General features: G+C 39.6%; 1 protein-coding gene across 2 annotated transcripts in view; it reads right to left on the reverse strand.

The window, feature by feature from the left end:
- Positions 1-24,808, reverse strand: part of gpcpd1 (glycerophosphocholine phosphodiesterase 1) — a 43,113-nt gene that overhangs the window by 3,656 nt on the left and 14,649 nt on the right. For both annotated transcript variants that reach the window (XM_033990843.2, XM_033990844.2), the window contains exons 7-18: positions 23,300-23,423; positions 20,774-21,177; positions 19,939-20,068; positions 17,901-17,955; positions 17,729-17,824; positions 16,410-16,484; positions 15,575-15,614; positions 14,405-14,460; positions 13,140-13,205; positions 12,918-13,054; positions 11,542-11,677; positions 5,706-5,866 (exon numbers count right to left, since the gene is read on the reverse strand). In XM_033990843.2, the coding sequence (XP_033846734.1) occupies positions 5,706-5,866; positions 11,542-11,677; positions 12,918-13,054; positions 13,140-13,205; positions 14,405-14,460; positions 15,575-15,614; positions 16,410-16,484; positions 17,729-17,824; positions 17,901-17,955; positions 19,939-20,068; positions 20,774-21,177; positions 23,300-23,423 (1,480 nt within the window). The remainder of the gene's footprint in view (positions 1-5,705; positions 5,867-11,541; positions 11,678-12,917; positions 13,055-13,139; positions 13,206-14,404; positions 14,461-15,574; positions 15,615-16,409; positions 16,485-17,728; positions 17,825-17,900; positions 17,956-19,938; positions 20,069-20,773; positions 21,178-23,299; positions 23,424-24,808) is intronic.

A 24,808-nucleotide genomic window follows, 5' to 3' on the forward strand; every position in this document is an offset into this window, starting at 1 on the left:
ACAAGGTGGAACAGAGCGTTTTGAGTTTTGGAGATGTTACAGACTAATAATAAAGTGTGACTCAAACATGTGTGAATGAAACAAAACACAACTCCAGGTCTGTTTTGTCTACGGCGAATCCCCTCTCAGTAGAGTACAGACTTTGGAATAAGAAATTTGACTTTTATAAGTGAAATGGTAATAATCAAAAGTCCGTATTGTTTATGTTCAGGAAATTAATGCTAAAAGACTTTATGTGGTTTAAAGTTTAATCTAAAATTGGAATTCTTTAATATGAGGAGAAAAAAGCCCTAATTAGGTTTGTCAACAAAAGGTTAGGTTTGACGATACAAAAACGTTAGATAATCATTTGTGCAGGTATCAACAGCGGAAAGTGTATTTAAACCATAGACTGTTTATATAAATGGACATAGCTAACCTGCTAGCCGCGCGTTCCAAACAGGAAGTGAGCACGTGCGCGCTTCCAGTTCCATCGACTCTGGCTCCAATTCACTTTTTATTGAAAAACTGTCACCACTTTCAATTTTGGTCTTAAAATGTTCGAATTAACCCACTCTACATGATCCTGGTGTTTTTATTTCACTTTTTTGTCTGTAAATCAAGATACGAACATTAATAACAGACAAATCAGGCACCTTCTTTCCCTGAAATCTCTTTTGGTAGCATTAGCAACAGGTTTGACTGACAGTGTTGCTAAGCGCCAGCTCCCTGCTAAACCTGGCTCCGGATTGGCTCTTTGGTTGCTATGATACTCGGCTCCAGATTGGCCGCTATAACTGCTCTAGCCTTGATTAGCTTCACTTGACTGGAGACGAACGCTGTGGGTGACGTCACACTCACTTAGTCCACTTCTTTATACAGTCTATGGTTTCAACTGCATGGTAATAGTAATAATAATAATAATAATAATAATAATAATAATAATGACTTACACTTGTAATGCGCTTTTTCAAAGCCTCTCAAAGCGCTTACACTATAGTCATTATTCATTCATTTCCATACTTGGTGATAGTAAGCTACTACTGTAGCCACAGCTGACGGAAGCGAGGCTGCCAATCTGCGCCATCGGCCCCTCCGACCACCACCTATCATTTGCGCACACACCACTTTCATACTAGGCAATGTGGGTGAAGTGTCTTGCCTAAGGACACAACGACAGAACTTGGTCCGAGCGGGACTCGATCCTCCGACCTTCAGGTTGGGGGACCAACACTCTAACCTATTAACCTAATACTATTAGTTTGTACTGGAAATTACATTTGTAAGTTTGTAAGTTATTTCCTTAGTATTGAATTTTTTTCCTAAGTTTGAAATTTTAATATCGTGACAACACTGGTGCGGACAAGGTGGAAATATCAAAATGCTGTGGACGACTCGTTGCAAACATTTTAGTGAATATTTGAGTAAAACATTACGAGTCTCATGCAGTCAGTTCTTCATATGAGGTTTTGTATCATAGCATGGCTCATAAACACATAAAATACATAAAAATAAGCAGGGTAAAATGATTGACAGTTCAGTTGACCAATCATCTTGCAGAAAAATCATAATTTCAATTGTCAATGCTAGTCATATTATTTCAGTTTTATAAAGCAAAAAGCAACTGTTTTGGAGACGTTTTCATGACAAGTCAACCGTCTGACATCATCACAAGGGAACGTGCTTGTTCCGGCTGCGTTTTAATCTAAATATTGGCAATCAGGCAGATATTAAGCTGGTGTTGTTCATTCCAAACACCTCAGGCTACGATATGAGTATTCACGAAGATGCAGAGACAACAACCAGAGAAACACTACGGGGTCAGGAGCGCTCGAGTCAAAATATGTCACCAAGCAATCACAAATTCTGCAATGGAAAGATAGAGGTGTGATATGAGGCAGTGCACGTGGGCCGCTCACGAAAAACAATATTAAAGAACGATGTAATGGAACAGAAACATCACGATAAATGATAATATGGAAACTACTTTGAGCTTTATGTTGTTGCCTGGGATCCAGTCACCGGTGAATCTCCCCGAGTCCATCCTTATCAAAACAAATCTGGCTGCTTATGAGGTAAAAATAAAAAGAACAAAAAAACAAAATATCACAGGGGGCTGGACATGGGACGATGTTGAAATTTGGTGTTGTGATTATCATGGCCAAAGTGATTGTGATTAACGATTAAATCACGGTTACTGACAGTTTAACTTTTTTTTATGGATGTGAGTAATTATAATTTTAATATTAAGAATAGGTTTCATGTTTAAACAACTGTTTTAGTTCTGTACTTTGTTATAAGTGACAGCAACAAGACATTGGCGCTCAGGTCTGCATATATTATAGAAGTTTTTTGGGGTTTTTTGTAATTCACTATGAACCAGATATTGTGTTTTGTTAATAAAGATTGAATTGTATTGAATAGAACAATGATCTAGAAGAAAACATCATGGACAAGTAGTTTTTTCCTGCACATCCTGGTGATATAAAGCCAATAATTTCTCACAAACGATTATGGTCGACCCTTTTTAATGCGATAAACGATATTATTGTTTATTGTCCCATCCCTACAGGAGACTGAATAACACGGCTGCAGATTTCAGAATTTTACAAGTCTGAAATCTGAGGTGAGACGACTCATATTTCAGTCTAAATGACGGGAGACCATGAGCTCCTTTGTTTTACATGTGTCACTGAAATAAATAAATGTGATGTTTGAGGCTGATGTTTGCAGCAGAGACAGTGGTGACCAGACTGATATCCCTCTGTATAAAACACACAGAGAGATACTATTCTGGATAGGGATGCACTGATCCGGCTTTTTTTCTCTGATACCGATGTTAATACTTTGGCTTTAAGTGTTTGTCAGTACCCGATATTAACTTGTACCACAGCAGAGACTGAAAATATAATTAATTTCCTTTAAATGCAAATGGTGTATGTTAAAAGATAGTTATATGCAAGATGAAAATGAGTTGTTTTGGGTCAACATTGGCCAGTAAATCATCTTATCACAATAATTTATAGATCAAAATAGAAAAACAACTGAAAATGTTCATTATTGACACAGATTCAAGACCAGTATCGTCTCAGTGCATCTATAATTCTGGATTTGTCAGACAAGGCTTACGCCACAGTATAAAAAAGGTTTACTGAGATTATCCTGCTTGATGATTAATGTACGATATCGTTAAAAAAACATGAGCTGCAACATATAAACAGCAGAATGAAAAAATTATTAGCCAAAGAAGCAACTTATGCAACATCTTCTACATAAATTACAAAAAAAAAAAAAAAAAAAATTGTACACATGATAAATATTAAGCCTCAAAATATACAGTTCCAGTTGCTGATTGTGAGAGACTCTGGTCAGTACATGTGGAGTCCAAGTTTAACCCAAAGTTCAATGTCTCGAGTCCAGACCACGAGGAATGTGAGGGCAAAGGTCACAGTAAAGGGAAATGGGAAATGAAACAGCTGAACACACTGTCTCACCAGAGCCTGGGTTTAAGCGGGTGTACGCAGAACCCAATGACCCGACTACACGTATTATAATGAAAACATGAAAAAAAGGCACTGTTACATTAGAAAGCAGAAAAACGAGAACTTTGAATGTCGCACAGCTTTTGTAAATCACGTAACCGAGACCGTAACACTAGTTGAATCCAGGTGGAAGAGTTGGGACTTTCTTGGAACGTAAAAGTATTTTAGAATGTATACATGTTGGGATCATAGTCTGTATATATAAATGGACATAGCTAACCTGCCAGCTGCCGCATTCCAAACAGGAAGTGAGCATGAGCGCGCTTCTGACTTCATCGACACCCAATTTTGGTCTTAAAATGTTCGTATTAACCCGCTCTACATGATCCTGGTGTTTATATTTCGCTATTTTGTCAGTAAATCAAGATATGAGCATTAATAACAGACAAATCAGGCGCCTTCTTTCCCCGAGGTTGATCCCGCTCGCGTTAGCAACAGGTTTGATTGACAGCGTTGCTATGTGCCCGCTCCCTGCCTCGCTCCGGATTGGCTCTTTGGTTGCGATGATACTCGTGGTTGTTTTAAATACCTCTGCTTGTAGTTTTTTTTTTTTAACTAAGAATCCATTTCATGACGATAACGCCGCTACAAAGCCTACGTCCTCAATTCTGCAAATAAACAACTTGCTTTCAAGGCTCTAATTTACCCATGATCCACTTCTTTCAAGCGTTTCAATGGCTTTTTTTATGCTGAAAACCGTGGACTCTGACAACAGGACAGAACTGAAGAGTAGTTTGTTCTGGGTCTGAATGAGGTTTATGTAACAGAGCCCTGGCACACAGTGTATCCTGATCTGAACATGGATAATCACTGCTCTCTCGTTATCATTACATAAACACACTGTTATGAGGGCTGGGAAATGATTTTTGAGTATTATTTAACAGAAGACAAGAGAGTGAATCATGCAGACCTTTGTGTGAGGACTAGGGATGGGATAATAAACGATAATATAGTTTATTGCGATAAAAAGGGTCGACAATAATCATTCATGGGAGAGTTTATATAATTGTGAGAATCGCCAATAGAGATAATCGCCATTGTATCACCAGAATGTGTAGGGAAAAAAACCGACTTATCCACGGGGGGGTCAAAGGAGTCTGTTTTCCCGGGGTTTAGGGGCCCAGAATTGGACTCTCTTCCTATTAATTTGTATTAGAGGGGGGGCCCATGTGAGACTTCTTGCCCAGGGGCCCCAAATTTCAGTTGACGGCCCTATTCATCCAGAATATTCTCCGCTAGATCGTAGTTATTTTCACTGACAAAGTACAACAGCACAATAATTCTTTAAAAATAGAACTTATTCATAACATTAACATTATAATTATTCATATCCATAACATTTTAAACCATCAGCAACTTTAATAATCATTGTGATATAATCGTTAATTGCAATTATTTTGGCCGTGATAATCGTGACACTAAATTTCAATATCATCCCAGGCCTAGTGTGAACCAGAGTTGTTTTGCATATGGTTTCTTATCTTACCTATAAATGAACAAAAAAATACTGTACCAACCCCGTAACAATTACACAACCTCTTTTAATGCCATAAAAAACAAATTATAACAAAAGAAAGGTCTGAAGATTACTGTAGGTGAGATCCAATTATGTAATTTTGTTATAGGAAGTAGCATTGTAATTGATTTGTTAACTATCAATAATGCTCGTTTGTGTGCCTGTTTGTTGTTAGACTCAGTTACAGTCAAAATGAAGCTAATCGAGGCCAGCAGTTATAGCGGCAAATTTGCAGCCGAGTGCCATATTTGGAATTCCAGCTTTGAGTATCATAGCAACTAAAGAGCCAATCAGGAGCGAGGCTGTTGAAAGTAACGCCCCTTCCCGCCCGCACTTAGAATCGCCGTCAATTAAACCTGTTGCTAACGTTAGCAGGATCGACCTCGAGAAAAGAAGGCATCTGATTTGTCTGTTATTAATGTTCATATCTTGATTTACAGACACAAAAGCGAAATAAAAACACCAGGATCATGTAGAGCGGGTTAGTACGAACATTTAAGACCAAAACGATGAGTCTGACAGCAGCAGGTACAGAGAGAAGGGTGACGATTTTTCTTATTTGGAACGCGGTGGCTAGCAGGTTAGCTATGTCCATTTGTATATACAGTCTATAGAAAATATGTAACAATGTGTTTCTGTCAACAGTTGTATAAATCCCGTTGACTGACCTGTCGTATATGATTCCGTCGATGCCTTTCTCTCGGAGCTTCCTCCTGTTCGCGTGGTCGTTGTTGTCCTCGCCCCAGCTGAACACGACCAGGCCTTTAGACTGAGCCTCCTCGATGTAGTTCAAATGCTTCAGCAGCTCCTCTGTGTGCGCGCTGATGCCCTGAAGAGGAATAATCAGAAAGTAATATGATTCAGTTAATGTGCAATGTAAACAAGTTAGGTCTGTGAGTGTAAATTTAACCAGGAAAACTAAACGAAACTGAGAACAAGATGAGATGAAATTATTGCATTTTATGATTGATAAATTGTAGATGGGTTAAGTGTCTTGCCCAAGGACACGACGATGACTAATGACCTTAAATTTGCATGCCTTTTTTGGTTGGTTTAATGGATTAAATTACTTAAAATAAGACAAGGAAACGTTGTGAACTCAAGTGCAATTCTACTCCTGTTTTGGCAGATGAACAAGTGAAATAAAGTGAAAAAGGGCCTGTGCTTTTGAGCTGCAAACTGTTTAAAATCTAGTACAGAACCATTAAGAGACGACAGTAGCTGAGTTTGGTGTTTGTCCGCTGATCCGAAGGTTGGTGGTGTGACTCCAACTCCCACAGATGAATACTGTCGTTTTATCCTTGGGCAAGACACTTTACCCGCCTCGTCCTCAGTGTCTGCATACACATGTGTATGAATGTGTGTGTGAATGGGTGAGAGGTTCCTTAATGTAAAGAGCTTTGAGCGACTTGAAGGTGGAAAAGCGCTGCATAAAAACATGACCCAAAACATCTGATATGGAGAAGAACTATGAGGATATACAATGAGATTTCTGCATTTGGTTCATTTTACAGTTCATTCACGTTTTGAGTCAGATTAGAACCTCGATCACAAATCTGTTTCCTGCTCATCATTTTCAGGATTTCTGTATTTTTATTCAAGTTTTATTAAAAGAATATTTGGGGAATCAAAAAAACCCAAAACGTATCAAGGTCCTGAGTCAAAATGTAAAACTGAACAGAACAGTGCAGAGCTCCTCATGATCCTGGGTGATTACAATTTCAACACACCCACAGTCCTTTACTGCATCATTCACTCACTCCACTCTCTGGTAGGAGACTAGTGTAGCCACAGCAGCCCTGAGGCAGACTGACTGAAGTGAGGCTGCCAATCTGCACCATCAGCTCCTCCCACTACCACCAACACTGACACATCGCATTCATTTTAGGCAATGAGGGGGAAGTGTCTTGCTTAAGGACACAACAGTTTGCACTAGAGACACTGATGGCCCACTGTGGTCTCCCATTCCAAGTACTGACCAGGCCCCGCCCTGTTCAGCTTCAAAGGTCAGACTGGATCAGGTGGCACAGGCTCCATGTAAAACTCACCCAACACAACATTAAATTGACAAAATTATTTTGGTGTTTTATTTTAACTACCATCCATTTTATTTATACACTGTGCACAGAATATTTAAAACATTTTCAAATGTAATTATGTGTTTTATTTTTAAATATATTTGTTTTTATTTAATATGCTCATTTTCCAACATTCTAAACCTGTGTAGAGCTGCCGTTGCCACGGAGATGGTGGAATGTTCATGTGATGATGTCACACAGTGCATCATTTGTGACTTATGTAGGTGTGAGCACAGCACAGATCTTTCAGTTTAAACCAAACCTTTGTCAGAGACGCAGCTCAGAACGAGACAGCACTTTAGCAAACAGTTTGAATCTTTCTACTCCACTGTATTCACACAGCTTCAAAATGGCTGCCCAGATCTACCTGCCCACCATCAGACGGCTGTACGCCGTGGCACAGATACTGGGACGACCTGTGGAATTCACAGAGTCCACCGCGCTACGGCGCTCCCGCCCCGTCTTCGTCATCCGAGTTTCGGTTGGGGACTTGTGGGCAGAAGTGCGAGGGCCCAACAGGAGGGAGACTAAGACCCAGGCCTGTGCCCTGGCCCTCAAGGTCCTGGAGAACCACCATAACCAGGCTCACTCTAATGGCTACGCCAACGTCCAGCGCCTCAGCCGTCCAGACTTCGGTCTGGACAAAGACCCGTGCACTCGCCTGTCCGAGCTGCTCATGGCCTGGAAACACCCACCTGCCCAGTACCGCCTGCTGGAGGGCACGGTGGCCGGCCCCCAATGGGCCTTCACCATGGAGGTGTCCATGGACCGGTACACTGCGGTGGGCAAAGGCGGCTCCAAGAAGGAGGCCAGGAGGAGAGCGACCGCAGCTCTGCTCCAGAAGATGGGCTACACAGTCAGAGAGGAGGATCTGGACCCACCTGCTCCTCAGACCACAGCAGAACCTGCTCCTCAGACCACAGCAGAACCTGCTCCTCTGACCACAGCAGAACCTGCTCCTCTGACCACAGCAGAACCTGCTCCTCAGACCACAGCAGAACCTGCTCCTCAGACCACAGCAGAACCTGCTCCTGAACAAGATGACGCTCTGGAGACCCAACATCCAAACCAAACAGCTTCGTCTCAGCAGAGCAGACCCACTCTACCTGCTCACATCCTTCCGGACTTCCGTCTAGAGAAGGACCCCCGCACTCGCCTGTCAGAGCTGCAAATGATCCGCAGGGAGAAGCCCCCCGTGTACCGCACCGTGAGCAGTGAACTAGTGAGCGGCAGCTGGGTGTTCACTATGGAGGTGTCCCTGGACCAGTACACCGCCTCTGGCTCTGGTCACTCAAAGAAGGAGGCCAAGAGGAGTGCGTCTACTGCACTGCTTCTAATGATGGGCTTCACAGTCCCACAGAAGCATCTGCTCCAGGAGAAACCTGCCCAAAATGGTCCAGAGTCCACTTCACAGGAGCATTCAGAGGGCCAGTCCCCTGAAGGGACTACAGTGAGGGAAGGCTCAGAGACACAGATGTCAGAAGGCTGTGACACACTTTCAAATGTGGCCACAAGTCCAGAGGCTCCACAGCAAACTCCAGACCAGACGAACCAAGAAGAGAGTCACAGTCCACTGGCCACAGCTGAGGACAACCAGGAGAACCAGCCTCTGAACAGCTCAAGTTATAATGATATTTCAGAGGAAATATCACAGGAGAGCCATCGTCACAGCTCTCATGGACCTGTCGAAGACGACTCCACTCGTGCTCCAGAGACACTTGGACTTCCTGAGGCGGAACTGGAGGAAGAGGCTGGACAGGAACATCCAGAACAAGAGGAGCCCAAGAATCAAATGGAGACCCAAAAATCAGAGGATTGCAGAGAGACGGCATCTACTGAAGAGACAATTTTTGAGGAGGAGCTGGAAGAAGTTGGACAGGAGAGTCAAAGTCCAGACTATTTTCCAGTAGTGCTCCAGCTTGAGGTCCTGCAAACAGTTGGACTTAATGAGGAGAAGGAGGAAAACATAACATCAGAAGAAACTGGAATGGAACAGATTCCTGTGAATTCTGTTGCAGAGGGGATTCGAAATCAGGATGAGATCATCTGTATGTTTAACGACGAATCTCCTAAAAGCAACCGGAGTCAAGAGCAGCTCAACAGCAGCTCAGAGAAATACCAGACTCCAACTGAGTCCCACGTACAAGAGGACCAAAGCCCAGAGGACACAGAGGGACTAATGGAGGTCCAGAAATCAACCACGATTCCAGCAGAAGAGTCAGAGGAGGCGGAGCTCCAAACCGCAGCGGAGCCAGATTCAGCTCTAGAGCCCACTGCAGCTCTTCAGGCCTCACAGACACCAGGCTCAGTGGAGAGCCTGGTGGTCCACGCTCTGGTCAAAAAACTATTGAAAAGGCTACCGACCAAAATGAGGTCTCACCACGACAAAGTAGTGGAGACTCTGGAAAAGGCTCTGGACCAGTTCAGAGTCCCAGATGAAGTTCATCTCAAACCCAAAAACATTAAGAAACTGGGCAAAGCCGGAGCCCGAGACCTGATCCACGAATACGGCTCTGCCTGTAAGCTCCTGAGGATGGCTTCGGGACCAGAGCCCACAGAGTTCCAAAACGAAGCCATGAAACATCTGAACACGCGCCTCAGCACCTTCAAGAACCGGCCCAGAACAGGTCTGGTCCGATTCTTTTCAAAATGGGACAAGCCCAAGAAGAGGACCTGTTAGACGGCGTCCATGTGTTCTTTAGGAGGAGTCACTTCTTTGGGAGGACTCACTGAGAGGACACTTCCAACTTTATTCAAAATGCATTTAAAAAACCCCAAAAATTAATAAAAACCCTTACCCCCCTCCCCCCAAATCATTGTTGTCATGTTCTTTTGTATTTCTCGCTCTTAAAGCAGCACTGTGTAACATTTCTGTTGGAGAGCACATCACCTGCATGTTTTTTTAAAAGTATAGCCAAGTTGCATATTAGGACAAAAACCTCATAGATTTAAAATTGTACAGGAAGTAGTGACGTTAACAGTGAGGTTGCCGAGCGCTGTTGTGCACAGAGCCCGTTAAATAAATGCATTAGTTTAATACAATACTGTGGAACATTCTAGATAATATTTTCCTGGAGACAAGCAGGTGGCAGACCCTCTCACTAGAAAAGTTACATAGTCCAGATTTAAGCAGTTCATTTTATTAACTTTTCTCAAATATTAAATGTTCATTCAAAAGTATGTAAAGTAAGACACTACCACACTACCTCATTCAAAGTTGTTTTCATCTTTCTTTTACTACTTTCTACATTTTAAATATAAACAGAAGACATCAAATATATGACATAAGTTATATGGAATTATGTAGGAAATAAAAAAGTAAATTATATGTTACTGTATTTTCCGCACTATAAGGCGCACCTAAAAGCCTTTCATTTTCTCAAAAACCCAAAGTGCGCCTTATATATGGATCAATACTGGTCAATTATGACACCTGTAGTCAGGAGGCGTCGCCGAAATAATAGCGGTCATAACGGGGAGACGGGGAGTCAGCGCTGGGCGACATACGCCACAATCTGCCAATGGATTGCGGATGCCTGGGCTGATATATCAGTCTCAACTGTGGTCCGAGCTTCACGAAGGCAGGAATTGTCACTGAACTGCCAGACAACAGCAGCGACACGGATAATGGCGATTTTGACGAGACAGAATCGTGCACTTTGAATGAGCTCGCCCAACTGTTCAACTCAGACACTGAAGAGGAAGAACTCGACGGATTCGTGAATGAGGAATGAACTGAAAAAGTGAGCTTTACGTGTTTCTTTCACGTGTTTACAACTAAACAAGGCTGGAGATATTGTGAATATGGACATTAACGTTTGAACAACATTGAGTTATTGTTATTGCGTTGCACTATTTTGAGAGTTACTATATTGTGATGCATTAACTTGTTTTGTGAGTGAACAAAGTTTTCAGAGCATTTTTTTTATATTCTATTAATAAAGTTTGACTGACTGACTTATCTGTTTTGTTGACATTCCCTTTAGCGCAGCTCCATCTCGTGGATGCGTAACACAACCCCAGATACTACAGCAGTTTATATTCTATGTGCCTTATAATGCGGCGCGCCCTATATATGAAATTTGTTTTAAAATAGGCCATTCATTGAAGGTGTGCCTTATATTCCTTATAGTGTGGAAAATACGGTACATTGAATCCTCAAAGTAGTCACCCTTTGCTTTGTCGAAAAATACTTAGCAGTTCATAATTCCATATATCTTATTTCATATATTTGACGACTTCTGTGTGTATGAAATGTAGAAAATAGTAAAAAAAAAAAGAAAAAAACATGAATGAGAGGATGCATCAAAAGTATTAACCTGCCGTTTATAGAGTTGATCCACGCATCTCTATGGACACTTCGCAAGCTTCTATGCATGTATAAATAAATAAATAAATAAAAAATAATCTAATTTAGTGTTCTCACCAGAATGTTCTCGCTCTGTGCAAAGCTGATGGCGATCTGTGTGTTTTGGCAGCGGACGTCCATGAGCTCCGGGTACCGCTCACAGATGCCCTGAGTCAGGAAGAGGATGGGGTACTTGTTTTGTTTGTTCCGCACCCTGAAGGAACACAAACAAAGGTTATTTCAGGCGACAGAACATGTCCCTATCTGCCGATGGAATACCGGACAAGTTTGTTTAGTCATGACACCAGGCATAATGGAACATGTTTATATAACGCTAACCGCAAAAAGCTAGTTAAGTAAGTTAAGTCAAGGACGTTTTTTGTTTTGCTTTTTTTTAAATCTGTTTATCCGTCCAGGTTTACATGTAAAAATTCTCGAAATAAGATTAATATTCTGAAAATTGTTGAAACTGTTGCTAGGCAGTGTAATTGAGGTTGTATCACGGGCCTCAAGTGTCTTATATTTGTTATTTAAAGACACCTTATGCAACTTTTCTGCTTGTCTCCATGGACATTTTATTACTTTATCAAGAAGGATCCTGGCGTTTTTTGTTTTTTTTTCAGTTACAGGTGTTTATGTTGCAACAAAAATACTTTAAATATGAAGTGTTTTTACTATGAGCTGGACGGTTTTCCACAGATCTGACATGTAACTTGGTCTAGTGCTTGTTTCCAGCTTGTTTGAATTAAAGCTATACCAAGGAACATTTTAGGTGACATAATAACATACCCATGGAGACAAACTAGTGGCTGACCCTAGTCCGGAAAACTTACATAGTGCACCTTTAATGCCGGAATTAAATAATAAAAATAAATAAATATACACATTTATCATTTTCAATTTTAATTAATGTACATAAGTAATAGTAGTGTTTATTTATTTATTTTTTAAGTAAAATAGTCCAGGTTTAACATGTTAAAAAGTCTTGAAATAAGATTCATATTCTGAAATGGTTGAAACTGTTGCTAGGCAGTATAATTGAGGTTATACTTGTTATTGAAAGGCACACTATGTAACTTTTCTAGTGGGGATCTGCTCGTCTCCATGGAGATTTTATTGCTTTGCCACGAATGTTTCTTGCAACATAAACACCTGCAGTTGGAAAAAACGCCACAAAAATACCTTGAATAAGATGCATTTTTGCTGTGAGTGAGCCTGCTTTCCACAGATCTGACCTGTAGCTTGGTCTAGTGGAGTCACCTTGTCTCCATGGATGTTTATAGTTATATTAAGGAACTTTTTACTTATTTATTTACATTAATGATCCCAAACAAAATGAAAGTATCTATCCGTCTTATAGGGAAAGTGATAACATACACATAAAGAGAAGTAGGTGGAAAATTACATAGTGCACCTTTAATGTACATAAGCAATAGTTTTACGTCTTCACTCACATGGTGCAAATATCTGGGTCAAATGATGAGAACACAATCCGTCTGTCTGCTCCTTTCTGCAGCACACAGGACAAAATGATGTCCAGAAATGTGTTCATGTTGAAGTAGGACGAGAGGTTTCCCTCCCACGACCCGTTCTGTACAAAATCAACCACAAAAAATACATGATTTGACCATTTCATTTGAATTTAATTACAGTTTTATTTAGTTGAAAATACCAACCTTCATTTGGCTGATCCATTTGAGTTCAATGTTGAATCCCACATTTTCAGGCATGGCTTGAAAAATCTAAAATATAAAAACACATTTGAGTTCTTCAGTTGTTATGTAATAAAGGGATAATGGTTTTTGTATGAAATAATGAATATGGGCGGGGCTGGGTACCTTTCAATTTCATTAAAACTTCTTCAATGGCGCTCCACAGTGACTGCCCAAACCACTTATTTATTTTTCTCATAGACTTTCCGAAAATAATTCATATTAAAAGTTCAAAAGCTTGCTCGGGGATAATCAGCTACATGGTAAATAATGACCACAAGTCCTATGATTTTAGTTAAACAGCCAAGTTATTACGGCATTTTACAGAATCCTGCGTTTTAAATGTGCTTTTTGGACTTAAATATCAGTTAGCATGAAGCCGGTTAGCCTCCGCAATGTCTTGGAACTTTTAATATTCACATTTTTTTGAAAAGTCTATGGGGAAAAACAAGTGGAAAATTGACTTCCTGAACCCTTAACATGCTGTCACTGTTGAGCTTTATATCAATGCCTTTTTAACTCATTTTCTATAACAGTGGTTGTCATGGGAAAACAACTGTAGGCAAAAGTCTTAAACCTGTTTTGACACCCTCAAAGTGCAGTGATAAATATAGATTTGCATTAGTTGACTTGACTTATGACTTAAAAAAACTGTATTAAAACAAAAATCTGTATATAGTCATTAAATTCAAATATTATTAGCCTATAGAAGGTTGTGATGTCGTCTGAAACCCAGCAATACCCTCAGAAACCCCTCACTCTTTCCTTTACACCTCCAGTTACTGCACAGTTCAACAGTTTTATTTGAAAAGTGGCTGTGTGTAGAGTTTAGGTGTTTAGACCAACTTTAAATGAACCACTGAAATACTGCACATATCAGGAAGTTGAAACCCTTGAATACCATAATATATATGTTTTTTATGTGAATTCCTCTGTTAACTAGTTCTAATTTGGTTTGTTTTGTAATCTGGAAAAGATACAAACATTTTATCACTCTATAATTTAGCAAGTCACAGCAGCAAAAGCACATTCTTGTTCCTTCTTGTCGTTATTTCATATTTTAATGTCTTTTCTCAAGAGGACATTTATACTGAGTCTTTGTCGCTATACAGTGTTTGTTGTCTTCAGTGTTACGTGGCAACTTTTGAGTCCACGATGAACTTCCCCCTGGGTAAGATCATGTTTATTCTGTTCTAAATGTTGCCAATAACAAATTAAAAAGTATTTACCTGTGAAAGTGAAGGGAAGGGCTGGTGTTCGTCAATTTCATCCTCGTCCTCCAATTCTGCACAAAAACAAGACAAAACATTATGTAAAATGGACTTTTGTGAGCTTTAAGCCTTGTTATAATGTTGTTACCTCCTGAAAAACACACCCGGAGTTGTGTTTTGTTTCATTCATCCCACTCTGTGATGTCATGAAGTGATAGTTTTCACATTAACAGCTCCTTTTTACCTTTTGTTCACTAGAGATTAGTAATTCCATGGCTGAAATGGTCCAAATGTTTCTAGTGAAGGTGTATGGAGTTTAAAAACACAGTGGAGCACTTCCTGTATTACCACATGATGACATCACAAGGTGGAACAGAGTGTTTTCGGTTTGAGAGAAGAACACAGTCTAAATCTGCAGGGTTTGTGTGTTAAAAATGTGCGAATGAAACAAAACACAACTGTTCCTTTAGAGCATTCTAGGTACATTTGCAGTTTTCTGTTCCAAAAGTGTGTGCTCCCCCCTGTGGCCACGCCAATTTCAAGTACTATGTGACATCACGCAAGACTACTTTGATTATAGCCAGGTGTTTTCTGATTAAAAACACGTGTCTGCAGGGGCGGAGTTTGAAATGCCAGATTGCCAAAAGCCAGGTTGTTCAATTGAAATTTCCAAAGATAAACACACAATATTACAACAAAAATATAAACATTTTAACAATATTTTTCATTTTTCAGTGGGAGCGCCCTCTGCCTGTCAGATCCTCATTAATGCAGTTTAAGACTAGACTGAAAACCCACATCTTCTCCCTGGCATTTAATAACTGGCTAAACATGGCATCTCAGTGTTTTATTGCTCTTTTCCTTTGTTTTTCCTCTGTATATTTGGTTTTTTTTTTACTTTTATGTGAAGCACTTTAGTCAGATGAAGTCGTTTTAAATGTGGTATATAAAGAAAATAAAGAAATATTCATTTATTTTATTTTCTATTCATCTGTATTAAACATGATTGGCCTACAGAATATTGTGATGTCATCTGAACGATACCCCCAGACGCCGCTCTGTTTGACATGTGGTTGTGGACGGAGTTTAGGCGTTTAGCCCCACTTTAAACGACCCATTAAATTGAATTAACAACAAAAACGCAAACATCCTTTACAGCTTAAAAAACAGCAAACAGGCGGCGCGTACCTTGGTGTTCGGTTCCGTCCATGGTGGCGACATGAGCCAGCTGTGCAAACAAACAATTAGATTATATCAAAAACTCAGACTACACCAGTTTTATAGTGACGTGCTTTGAATAATTTAAACATTTTTGTACCTACTGTAAAGGAAATTAAAATATTGTGTGATTAGTTTACCTTTGAGAAATCACGTGGTCCTGTAACTAAAACTCATTTGGTCTGGTCGTTTTGACAGTGTTAGAAAACCTTTCATCTAAACCATTTTGTTCCCTTTTGGCTGCTAATCTTATTAAGATATGTTTATAATGTAAGTGAAGATAGATGCAATTAGACCATACAGTTGACTTTCAGATCCCTCTCCTTTCACACCTTGTATTGTTTTGACTCCACGTGGTACATCCTGAGGTGATCGAGCTCATCAATGCTTCCAGGAGTTTCTCTGGCCACACCTCAGTAGGAGTGTCACATCCTTGCTTTGAAATGTATGTTCCCTGATCATCTCAAACTATATAAACCTGGTGATTTCCATCATTCGGGGTCTGACATAAGGGGGAGATGCTGTCGGACCCATTTCTTGCAAGAAATAAACTCTTGTCTATGCTTCAACATTCCTCAGAGCCTGCAAAAGGAGTCTTATTTCCACAACACCTACACTAATCTCTTTTAAATTAATTCTGCAGAGATTCTTCTATTGAATATATGTGTTTGTTTTAATTTACTTTGTTTTTAACCGGCACTTTGAATCAGTAATTTGAAATATAGTGTGAATGAAATGTGTGCCTCTTCTATTATAAAATTATTCATTATTGTAAATGTTTTAAATTTCAAAAGGTAAAACTCACCTTTAGAAGCTGAAGTTGGTCAAAGGTCAAGTCTTTAACTGGCACCTCAATAAGCTCCAGAGTCTTGTCGTTTTTCTGTAAAACACACGATAATTATCAACTAAACGACAAGAAGTTATGTTGTATTTTACTTTATAATTTTGAAACACGGCACTATCCATGGAGTTTAGAACGATGACAATCTAGGACAATTGTCGCAGTGATGAAATTGGAATTATTCTGATGCTCAACGTCCTGTTATATGCAACATTTTGAGGACTTTTTCCTAACTAAAAACAGTGCTAAATTCTAATAACAAACAATATACTTCTTAAATATTTAGCCAAAACACATCTTCATTTTAGGCTATTGAAAACATAAATGTGATATGCACGACAAGTTGAAATATCAATCAAAAAATAAAAATAAAATAACAGGAAGAGGACGTGGTTGAAAGTGAAACTAATAAAGTTTTATCTCATTACATCTAGTTCCTTGTGACATCGTGATTGTGAACACAGAGTTAGCCAAGATTTCTACAGTTTTTCAATTTAATGCCCAGGTCAAACAACTTGAGCTGGACAACACTGTGCAACATGGCTCTTAAATCAGACCTATTATGCAAAAATGACTTAACCTGACATGTTATAGTTGTTTCTTCTCGTTTACCCTCGGAAGTTGTGTTTGGAGTGATTCAGGTTTGAGTTAATCTTTAATCGTTTATTTTCAAGACGCCATTTTGCCGATCAACCCCCGTTTTCACCTCCACCAGGACACGCCCACTGTGATGTACTTTTTTCATTCTTCAGTTTTATTTTCTTAATCAATGATGCACGATTTGGCAGCATTGTGATGTCATTTTAGTACAGATGAAAAAAAACATCCGTTGCTCGCGAGTGTGATCTGCAGCTGTCTATAGGGGGCGCCGACAGCTACACGGCTCTTTGTTGTGACGACGTTTACGGCGACGTCTGCTCCCATTGGACACCGCAGTTTTCTAATGCAGAAGTCAGCGGATTTGTTTCTTTTATTAAGTCGTTTTAGATGAATTTAAAATGTGATTTAAAATGTGGAAATTATAACAAAATGATCCATTTGTGTCATACATTAAAACTATAGAGCGACACAAACACAATCACGAGCACAATAGTTCTGATTTAACATAAACAAAGGTGAAAAAGATGGAATCGAGGCAAAATGAAGACAAAATGAAAAAACAAACAAACAAAAAAACAGCTAATTTACGTCAGACCCTTGGTGTTACTGCGATATCGATTATTCTGTCACCCAATATTGCGATATCAATACTTTTCCCCTAAAACCACCCAACAAAAACATACCTTCTTTTTAGTTGCGATGCAGCAGGTCAGATCGTGGTACACTATGGGGACGGAGTCTTTAGAAAGGTGAACATCAAACTCCACATACGCAGCTCCCTGATAAAACACAAAAGATTATATGATTTAAAGTTTAAGCTTAGGGCGTCTTTGCATTATTAATGTTTAAACTTACATTCTTGGCAGCACTTCTGAATGAAGCGATTGTGTTCTCTCTGATTCTGTGATGCCTGGAAACAAAGAGACAAAGCCAGGGTTTAAGTATTAGATGGTATTATGTTGTGTCCAGTCAGTCTATATGCAGTATTTAGAACGGCTTTTGTATAGCGGCTTTGTGGCTTTTGCTGCGGCTTTCTAAGAACACAATGTAGTTCAGTTCTATAAGTTCTAATAATTATAGGAAATATTGGTAAATGGTCATGTTTTTATGTTGTTTTTTTTAATTGACCATATAAAAAGTGTGTGGAAGTTCATGTTTATTAACTATATCCATATAATTCAGTCTTTAAAAGTGTCATTAAACATGCTATACCCCCATTTTTTTTGTATTTTTGGTATTTCTGTAGCAAAATGCGTCTTGCCCCAGCACAGATATATTGTATAAGCCGCTCTTGAAGACAAAATAAGTCTGCTGTGTATTGTCTGCATCAGATTAGAAAGCATTCCGTAATCAGGAAGTTGGCACGATAGTTGTCGTTAGCTACCGTCACAACAAAAACTCCACTCTTCTCTGTTGTGAAAGTTAGTTAGTTAGTTAGTTACTTTATTGTCCCCGAGGGGAAATTTGTCTTCACAGTCAAAAACACACAGAGAAAAACGCCATACATACCTACAATGCCACACAAACACATCACATATATTGGACAAACACAAAGGCAGGTAATTGACATTGTAAAAGTGCATAATGATAATTAGAGTTCCGTAGTCTATAAATTGTTCAAGTTAATAATGGCTGTGGGTATGAGACTATTTTTGAAGCGTGCTTTGTTACATCTGAGAGTCCTGTATCGTCGTCCTGAAGGCAGTAGAGTAAAGTACCGGTGCAGTGTGTGAGTGTGGTCCTGTGTTATTGTCTGTGCTATACGAGTGATGGCTTTAGAGTTTAACTGTGACAGACTGGGAGTAGGGAGACCAATGTTTTTTGCTGCTAGGTGGGTTATTTTTGTAAATGAATTACGGTTTTTAACTGTGAGCATGGTAAGAAAACATGGTGAGCAGTACAGTAGGACAGGTTGGATGATGCTGGTGTACAGAATAAGCAGTAGATGTGGTGAAACATGGAGTCCTTTTAACTTACGGATAACAGAAAGTCTTTGATTGCATCTTTTTGAAATGTCCAGAGTGTGAAAGTCAAAAGTCAGTTTATGATCAATTGTGAGTCCAAGATATTTGAAATGTTGAACAGTGTCTATTGTGATATTGTCAATACTGGTAGGGTCAAATATTCCAGGGCCAAAGGTCATTTCTTGTGTTTTTGAAAGTGCTTATAGACTCATCGTGGTGAATAATTAAGATACTCTGAATGCATAAAGTAAGTGAGGAATAACTTTGGACCACTGCAAACTGTTTAAAATGAAGTAGTTCTGTAAAAATCTGGTGCATCGCCTTTAATATTTGAGAAAACACTGAGATATTAACAGCTCAACTAATATAAGACTCAGTAGAAATTTGGCAGCGGGAGACTTTATATTGACTGGACATAATTGCAGTCATTAAATCACACAAAGTCCTCACACGCAAGATAAACGTTATACCTGTATCAGTTTTGATCATTTTTAAAAAGGTGCACTTAGAGAGAGAAAGAGAAGCAGAGAGAGGGAGACAGAGAGAGAGAGAGAAAAGGGAGAGAAAGGGAGGCTGACAGGGAGAGAGAAGGAGAAGCAGAGAGAGGGACAGAAAGAGAAAGCAGAGAGAGGGGGGAGAAAGAGAGAGAAAGGGAGAGGGAGAAAGAGAGACAGAGAGAGAAAGAGGGAGGGAGACAGGGAGAGAGAGATAGAGAGAAAGAGGGAGAGAGAGGGAGAGACAGTGAGTGAGCAGGACTTGTCTGATCTGACCTATGACCTGTGACCTTAATTCTGGTTCTAGCTAATGGATTAACAGCTCCATGGAGACAAGCAAATGGCGAAACCCCAACCACAAAAGTTACATACTGCACATCTTAATATCAAGTTCAACTGCTGATAAAACTAATAATGAGTACAAAGGTGGCTCACTTGTCTGAGTGGGTGCTCCCGGCTCCTCTGTGTCCCACATCCAAAGTGCTCCTCTTCTTCCAGTATTTAGCAAAGGAAGAGCGCATGTCACACTGCAGACCACGGATTGGACGAATCACCAAAAAATCAACTGGAAACGAAGCAAATAAAACATTTACTTTCACAATTACACAGCTGTTTGAAATGGGCTCTATAAGAAAATCCACTAATGTCTGCACTTCTGACACGTCTACATGGAGATGGGCTGTAGTTAGACATGTCATGAAGTAACTACAGACAAAAACCCAAGAGCAGATTTAAACCACAAAACATTCTAAATCTACAATATATATAAAAAAAAAAAAGAGCTACGATAATAAAAAACGTCAGAATGAAACACTTTGGTACAGTGCGCATCTGTAACGAATCAAAAAAATTATTAATTCAAACATTTGTGGCTTAAATCTTATTATATAAACCAAAAAAATTACCCAAAATTACCCAGTAGTGCAAAGAAACAGTCCCCACGATAAACTATATTCAACAATATTTTCTTTTTTTTTTACATTTTAGTCATATTTTATCATCACTCTTTTCTGTAAAAACAAAGGTTAAGCAAAAGTTTTAACTCTCAACTATCGCTTTCTTTGCATTTTGGTCAACACACTGTGGTAGAAATATGACTGAGTATTAATGATATTGCAGTATTTTTACTTATACAATCAATAGGTTTCAGCTTCCTCTGTAAAGGCAACAATTTGAGGTTTTTCCATTATCCTAAAGATAGATTGTTTTGTTAATTGCTATGACAACTGTGCAAATTTCCCTTAAGTCTGAAGCATATGTGAAATCTGACCTTTAACTTTCCCGATCGTCTGTCTGGAGTTTCGTCCCATGATGGGGAGGGTCACGACTCCGATGTCTTTCCCGCTTTCCAGAAACAAGGAGGAGAGGAGGCAGGCGGTTCCGACGTATCCTGGATGCATGTCTCCTTGTACCACATGCTCGCCCAAATCCTCTTCAAAAAACTCAAACGTGAGCTCCAAGTTATCGGGATCCATGGTGTGAATGCTGTATTCCGTCCACCGCGATGGTTCGACGGCGTAGCCGCACTCGGGCTGAGAGTGGCGGGACTTGTACCCTTCGGCGCTAATCATGCTAATGCCCAAAATGGTGGTCATTTTGTGCCATGACGCAGCACTGTGCTCCTCCTCTGTCTCGTCTTCCTCCTCCTCAATGCCCTCCAGAGTCAGTTTAATTCTGCAAAAATAAAAGAATCAAATTATATCTAAGTCAAATGTATTAATAAGATAAGCTGAGGTTTCACGGGTTTCAGCTTCCTGTTCTAGGCGACATTTTGAGGACTTTTTCCCCATTCAAAAGATATATTCTGTTCTAAATTATCAATTGCTACTAGGGATGCACCAATACCACTTTTTCTAAAACAAGTACAAGAACTTTATTTTGAATATTCGTCGATACAGAGCACCAGTACCAGACATTATTTTTACATGGGTTCAACTATAGTGGTAAATCTAATTCATTTCATCGGAGTTATAGCCTACTTTTCATCTTAGAATACTTATTTGTGGGGCCTGTCACTGTAGTTAAGTATAATCCAATATAATTTATTTAGATAAACACCTGGCTTTAATATTTACACTTCTGTGCAAACTAACTGCTAAGGAGCTAACCGCTAAAGAGTCACATTTTGGATAACGGTGAGTGTCGTCTTACTTTTACCACGGCTACACTTTCACCAAAGTGGACATGCTATACCTCTTTAAAAAGCTCTGAATTGAGTTGCTAAACTGCTTGTCAATCGCAATTAGTTACAAAGCAAATACAAGTAAATAGTCACCAGTGCCACTTAGCAACCTTAGCATGCTACTATTGTAAACTCAAGGGCTGCGCTGATATCCTTTGTGAACTATAAAAACCTTTAGAGTCCTAAATATTTCCATAGTTCATGTGACATATGATTAAAGCTGAATGTGCTTCTTTATGGTCACCTCTGCTGCTCAGAGGCTGTGAGCATCAAATAAGACACAGTGCAGTTATAGTAGTATCAGCAGCCCACTGATGAGTACGAGTACTGGCATCTGGTATCAAACAGATACCCGAACCGATATCCAGTACTAGTATCAGTACCCAATACCGGTATCGCTAGTTCAATTTTTTCATCACTCTGAAACCCATGGGTTGGACCTAATATAAAAGCTGATCTGAATCAGTTTGACCAAAAACACAATATATTAAACTGTGTAAAATACTAAATTATATCTATAGTAGAAGTTCTCAAAACCTTTCACAACAACTACTACTAAGAAAATATCTGCTCTTCTGTGTACCACCAACACTCCAAATATAAACTTGGACTAAACCAGGTCTAAAACAGGACTACACAATGACTAAGGTTAAAATCGGACCAACCTAAAAGAAGACAAAAACGTGAATGAAATTTACTCTGAATCAAGCAAATATTTGTACAGCAGAGGAATCTGAACACCACCTGAAAACCACTGATCTACAGAATACTTGCAGCCCGCTACAATTCAGTTTGACGAGAAGTTTGACAAAAGCAGTCAGCCTCTTATGACACGGATCATTAGATTAACTCAAACAAAACATGTGGTTCACCTCATCTCCAACACATTTGAGCACGAGCACACACAACATAAACTCTGAGGTCAATCAGGGTTTAGCATACACTGCAGACAGCACTCTTTCTGTAGTTTTGGTTTTGTTTTCAAATTTCTGCTGAACAATATGTTTCAAGGTCCAAAGATTTACTCAACTACAAGGAAAGAAAAGTCTGGTATAGAATCTTTAAAGAGGTGTTTTGTAGCTGTGACTCTTCCCTCTCTTTGCTCTCTGCGCTAAGTCGCTCCCCTTCAGATCACTGCATCCCACTAATGAAACTACTGCACATTGCATCACGTTTGTTGTGCAAGTTGTTGTATACAGTTTTGTATCATTTCATCATTTCATGGGTGACGTACTCTTGTGGGCGGAGCCTTGTACAGAATCTTACAGCTAACCATAAAGAGGGTTCAACTAGGGCCAGGGAGAGATCGCTAAATTACTCAAGCATGCATGGATGACATCTAAACCTCACCGGGCATGTTTTTGAAGAGGGAACAACATTATAACATGATAGAAAGCCAAAATAATAATAATAATTTTGCATAATACACCCTCTTTAAACTGTTTTTTGCAACTACACTGACCTACTTGGGCCTAGTTCAGTAATGTAAGTAGAATTTAAACAGCACCTGAGTAACAGATATGGCCGACACAGTAGCCAGCCAACAGCGCTTTGGAGTTAAACTTTCACTCCATCGGTTTTATATTTCTGCCCTTTGAGTCTCCTCTCTCTTACCTGAAACGAGACTTCTTGAATTTCTTCTTGGTGATGGAAACCGGAGGACTCTTGGAATAGTGCAGGCGAAGGCGAATCTCAGTCTGACACGTGAGCCACCCCGAGTCAACACAGCACACGCCATCTACAGAAGCAAACAGGAGGTCAGGGTTGGCACGTTTTCAGACCGAGAAGCGAGCGAGGCAAAGGAAATACGGCCAAAACAAGCACTCTCAGATAGAACAAACTAGTTAAAGGTCCTATATTACACAAAATGGACTCTTGTGAGCTTTAAGCCGTGTTATAATGCTGTTAACTCCTCAAAAACACACCGAATTTCCACTAAAACACTGCAGTTAGGTGCCTTCGATTTCTTAGAATAACAGTGAGTGAGAGTTCTCTTAATTTTACCACAGCCACACTTTGAGCGATATGGACAAGCTATACCTCTTTTAAAAGCTCTGAACCTGCTCTATTCAGTTGCTAAATCGCTAGCAGCAAAGCCCAACGCAGCACGCACAAGTAAAGAGTCACCAGCACAACATTCGCCTGCGACTATGTAAACACAAGCACTGAACTAAACTATAAAAACCTGAAAAGTGAAGGTGTATGGAGTTTAAAAACACAGTGGAGCACTTCCTGTATCACCACAGGACATTACAAGGTGGAACAGAGTGTTTTCTGAAAGAAGAACAAAGCCTGAATATAAAGTGTTTGTGTGTTAAATGTTTGTGAATGAAACAAAACAACTCCGGGTCTGTTTGAGGAGGAAACAACATTAGAACAAAGATCGGAACACAGCGTAATACGGGCCCTTTCAAACTAAATATTACATCTTCTTTTGAATAAAATAAAGTCCTCAAACTGTTGCAGATATATTTCAGCTTTGGAATTGCCAATCTCTACTGAATTAAAAGGTAAAATGTAGCTCTTAACTTGAAAACTACCACTCCATGACATCACACGGTGGAACAGAGCATTTTGAAGTAAAACAAAACACAATTCCAGGTATATTTTTTGCTGAGGTAACAACATTATAACCAGGCTTAAACTTCACAAGAGTCAAGACCTTTGAATATTTTATCGCTATGGGCAACCGTCCTGATTTTTTTTTACAAACCCACGGACAAAGAGCATAAACATGTTCCCACAATTGTTCAACTTCTCATGACTCAAACCAATGGTACAATTAGAATTTCACATTGTGCAACCCAGCCACAGATCAGTCGATAGAATCTATAGTGTTTGTCAGCAGTGAACGCTGAGCAGACAAACGCAGCACTGACAAAAGCAGAGAGGGGTGGCAACCCCGAAGAATGAAAGAACGAACGGCCGCAAATACAGAGTTCTGTTCAAATGACTAAGCATAAAACGACATAACACAGAGGTTCAGAGAGGGCTTTCTTTCTGTCTTTCTTTCTTTCTGTATTTCTTTCTTTCTTTCTGTATTTCTTTCTGTCTGTCTGTCTTTCTTTCTTTCTGTATTTCTTTCTTTCTTTCTGTATTTATTTCTTTTTTCTTTATGTATGT

Source organism: Periophthalmus magnuspinnatus, chromosome 24 (genome assembly GCF_009829125.3).
Source record: "Periophthalmus magnuspinnatus isolate fPerMag1 chromosome 24, fPerMag1.2.pri, whole genome shotgun sequence".
Classification (NCBI taxonomy): domain Eukaryota; kingdom Metazoa; phylum Chordata; class Actinopteri; order Gobiiformes; family Gobiidae; genus Periophthalmus; species Periophthalmus magnuspinnatus.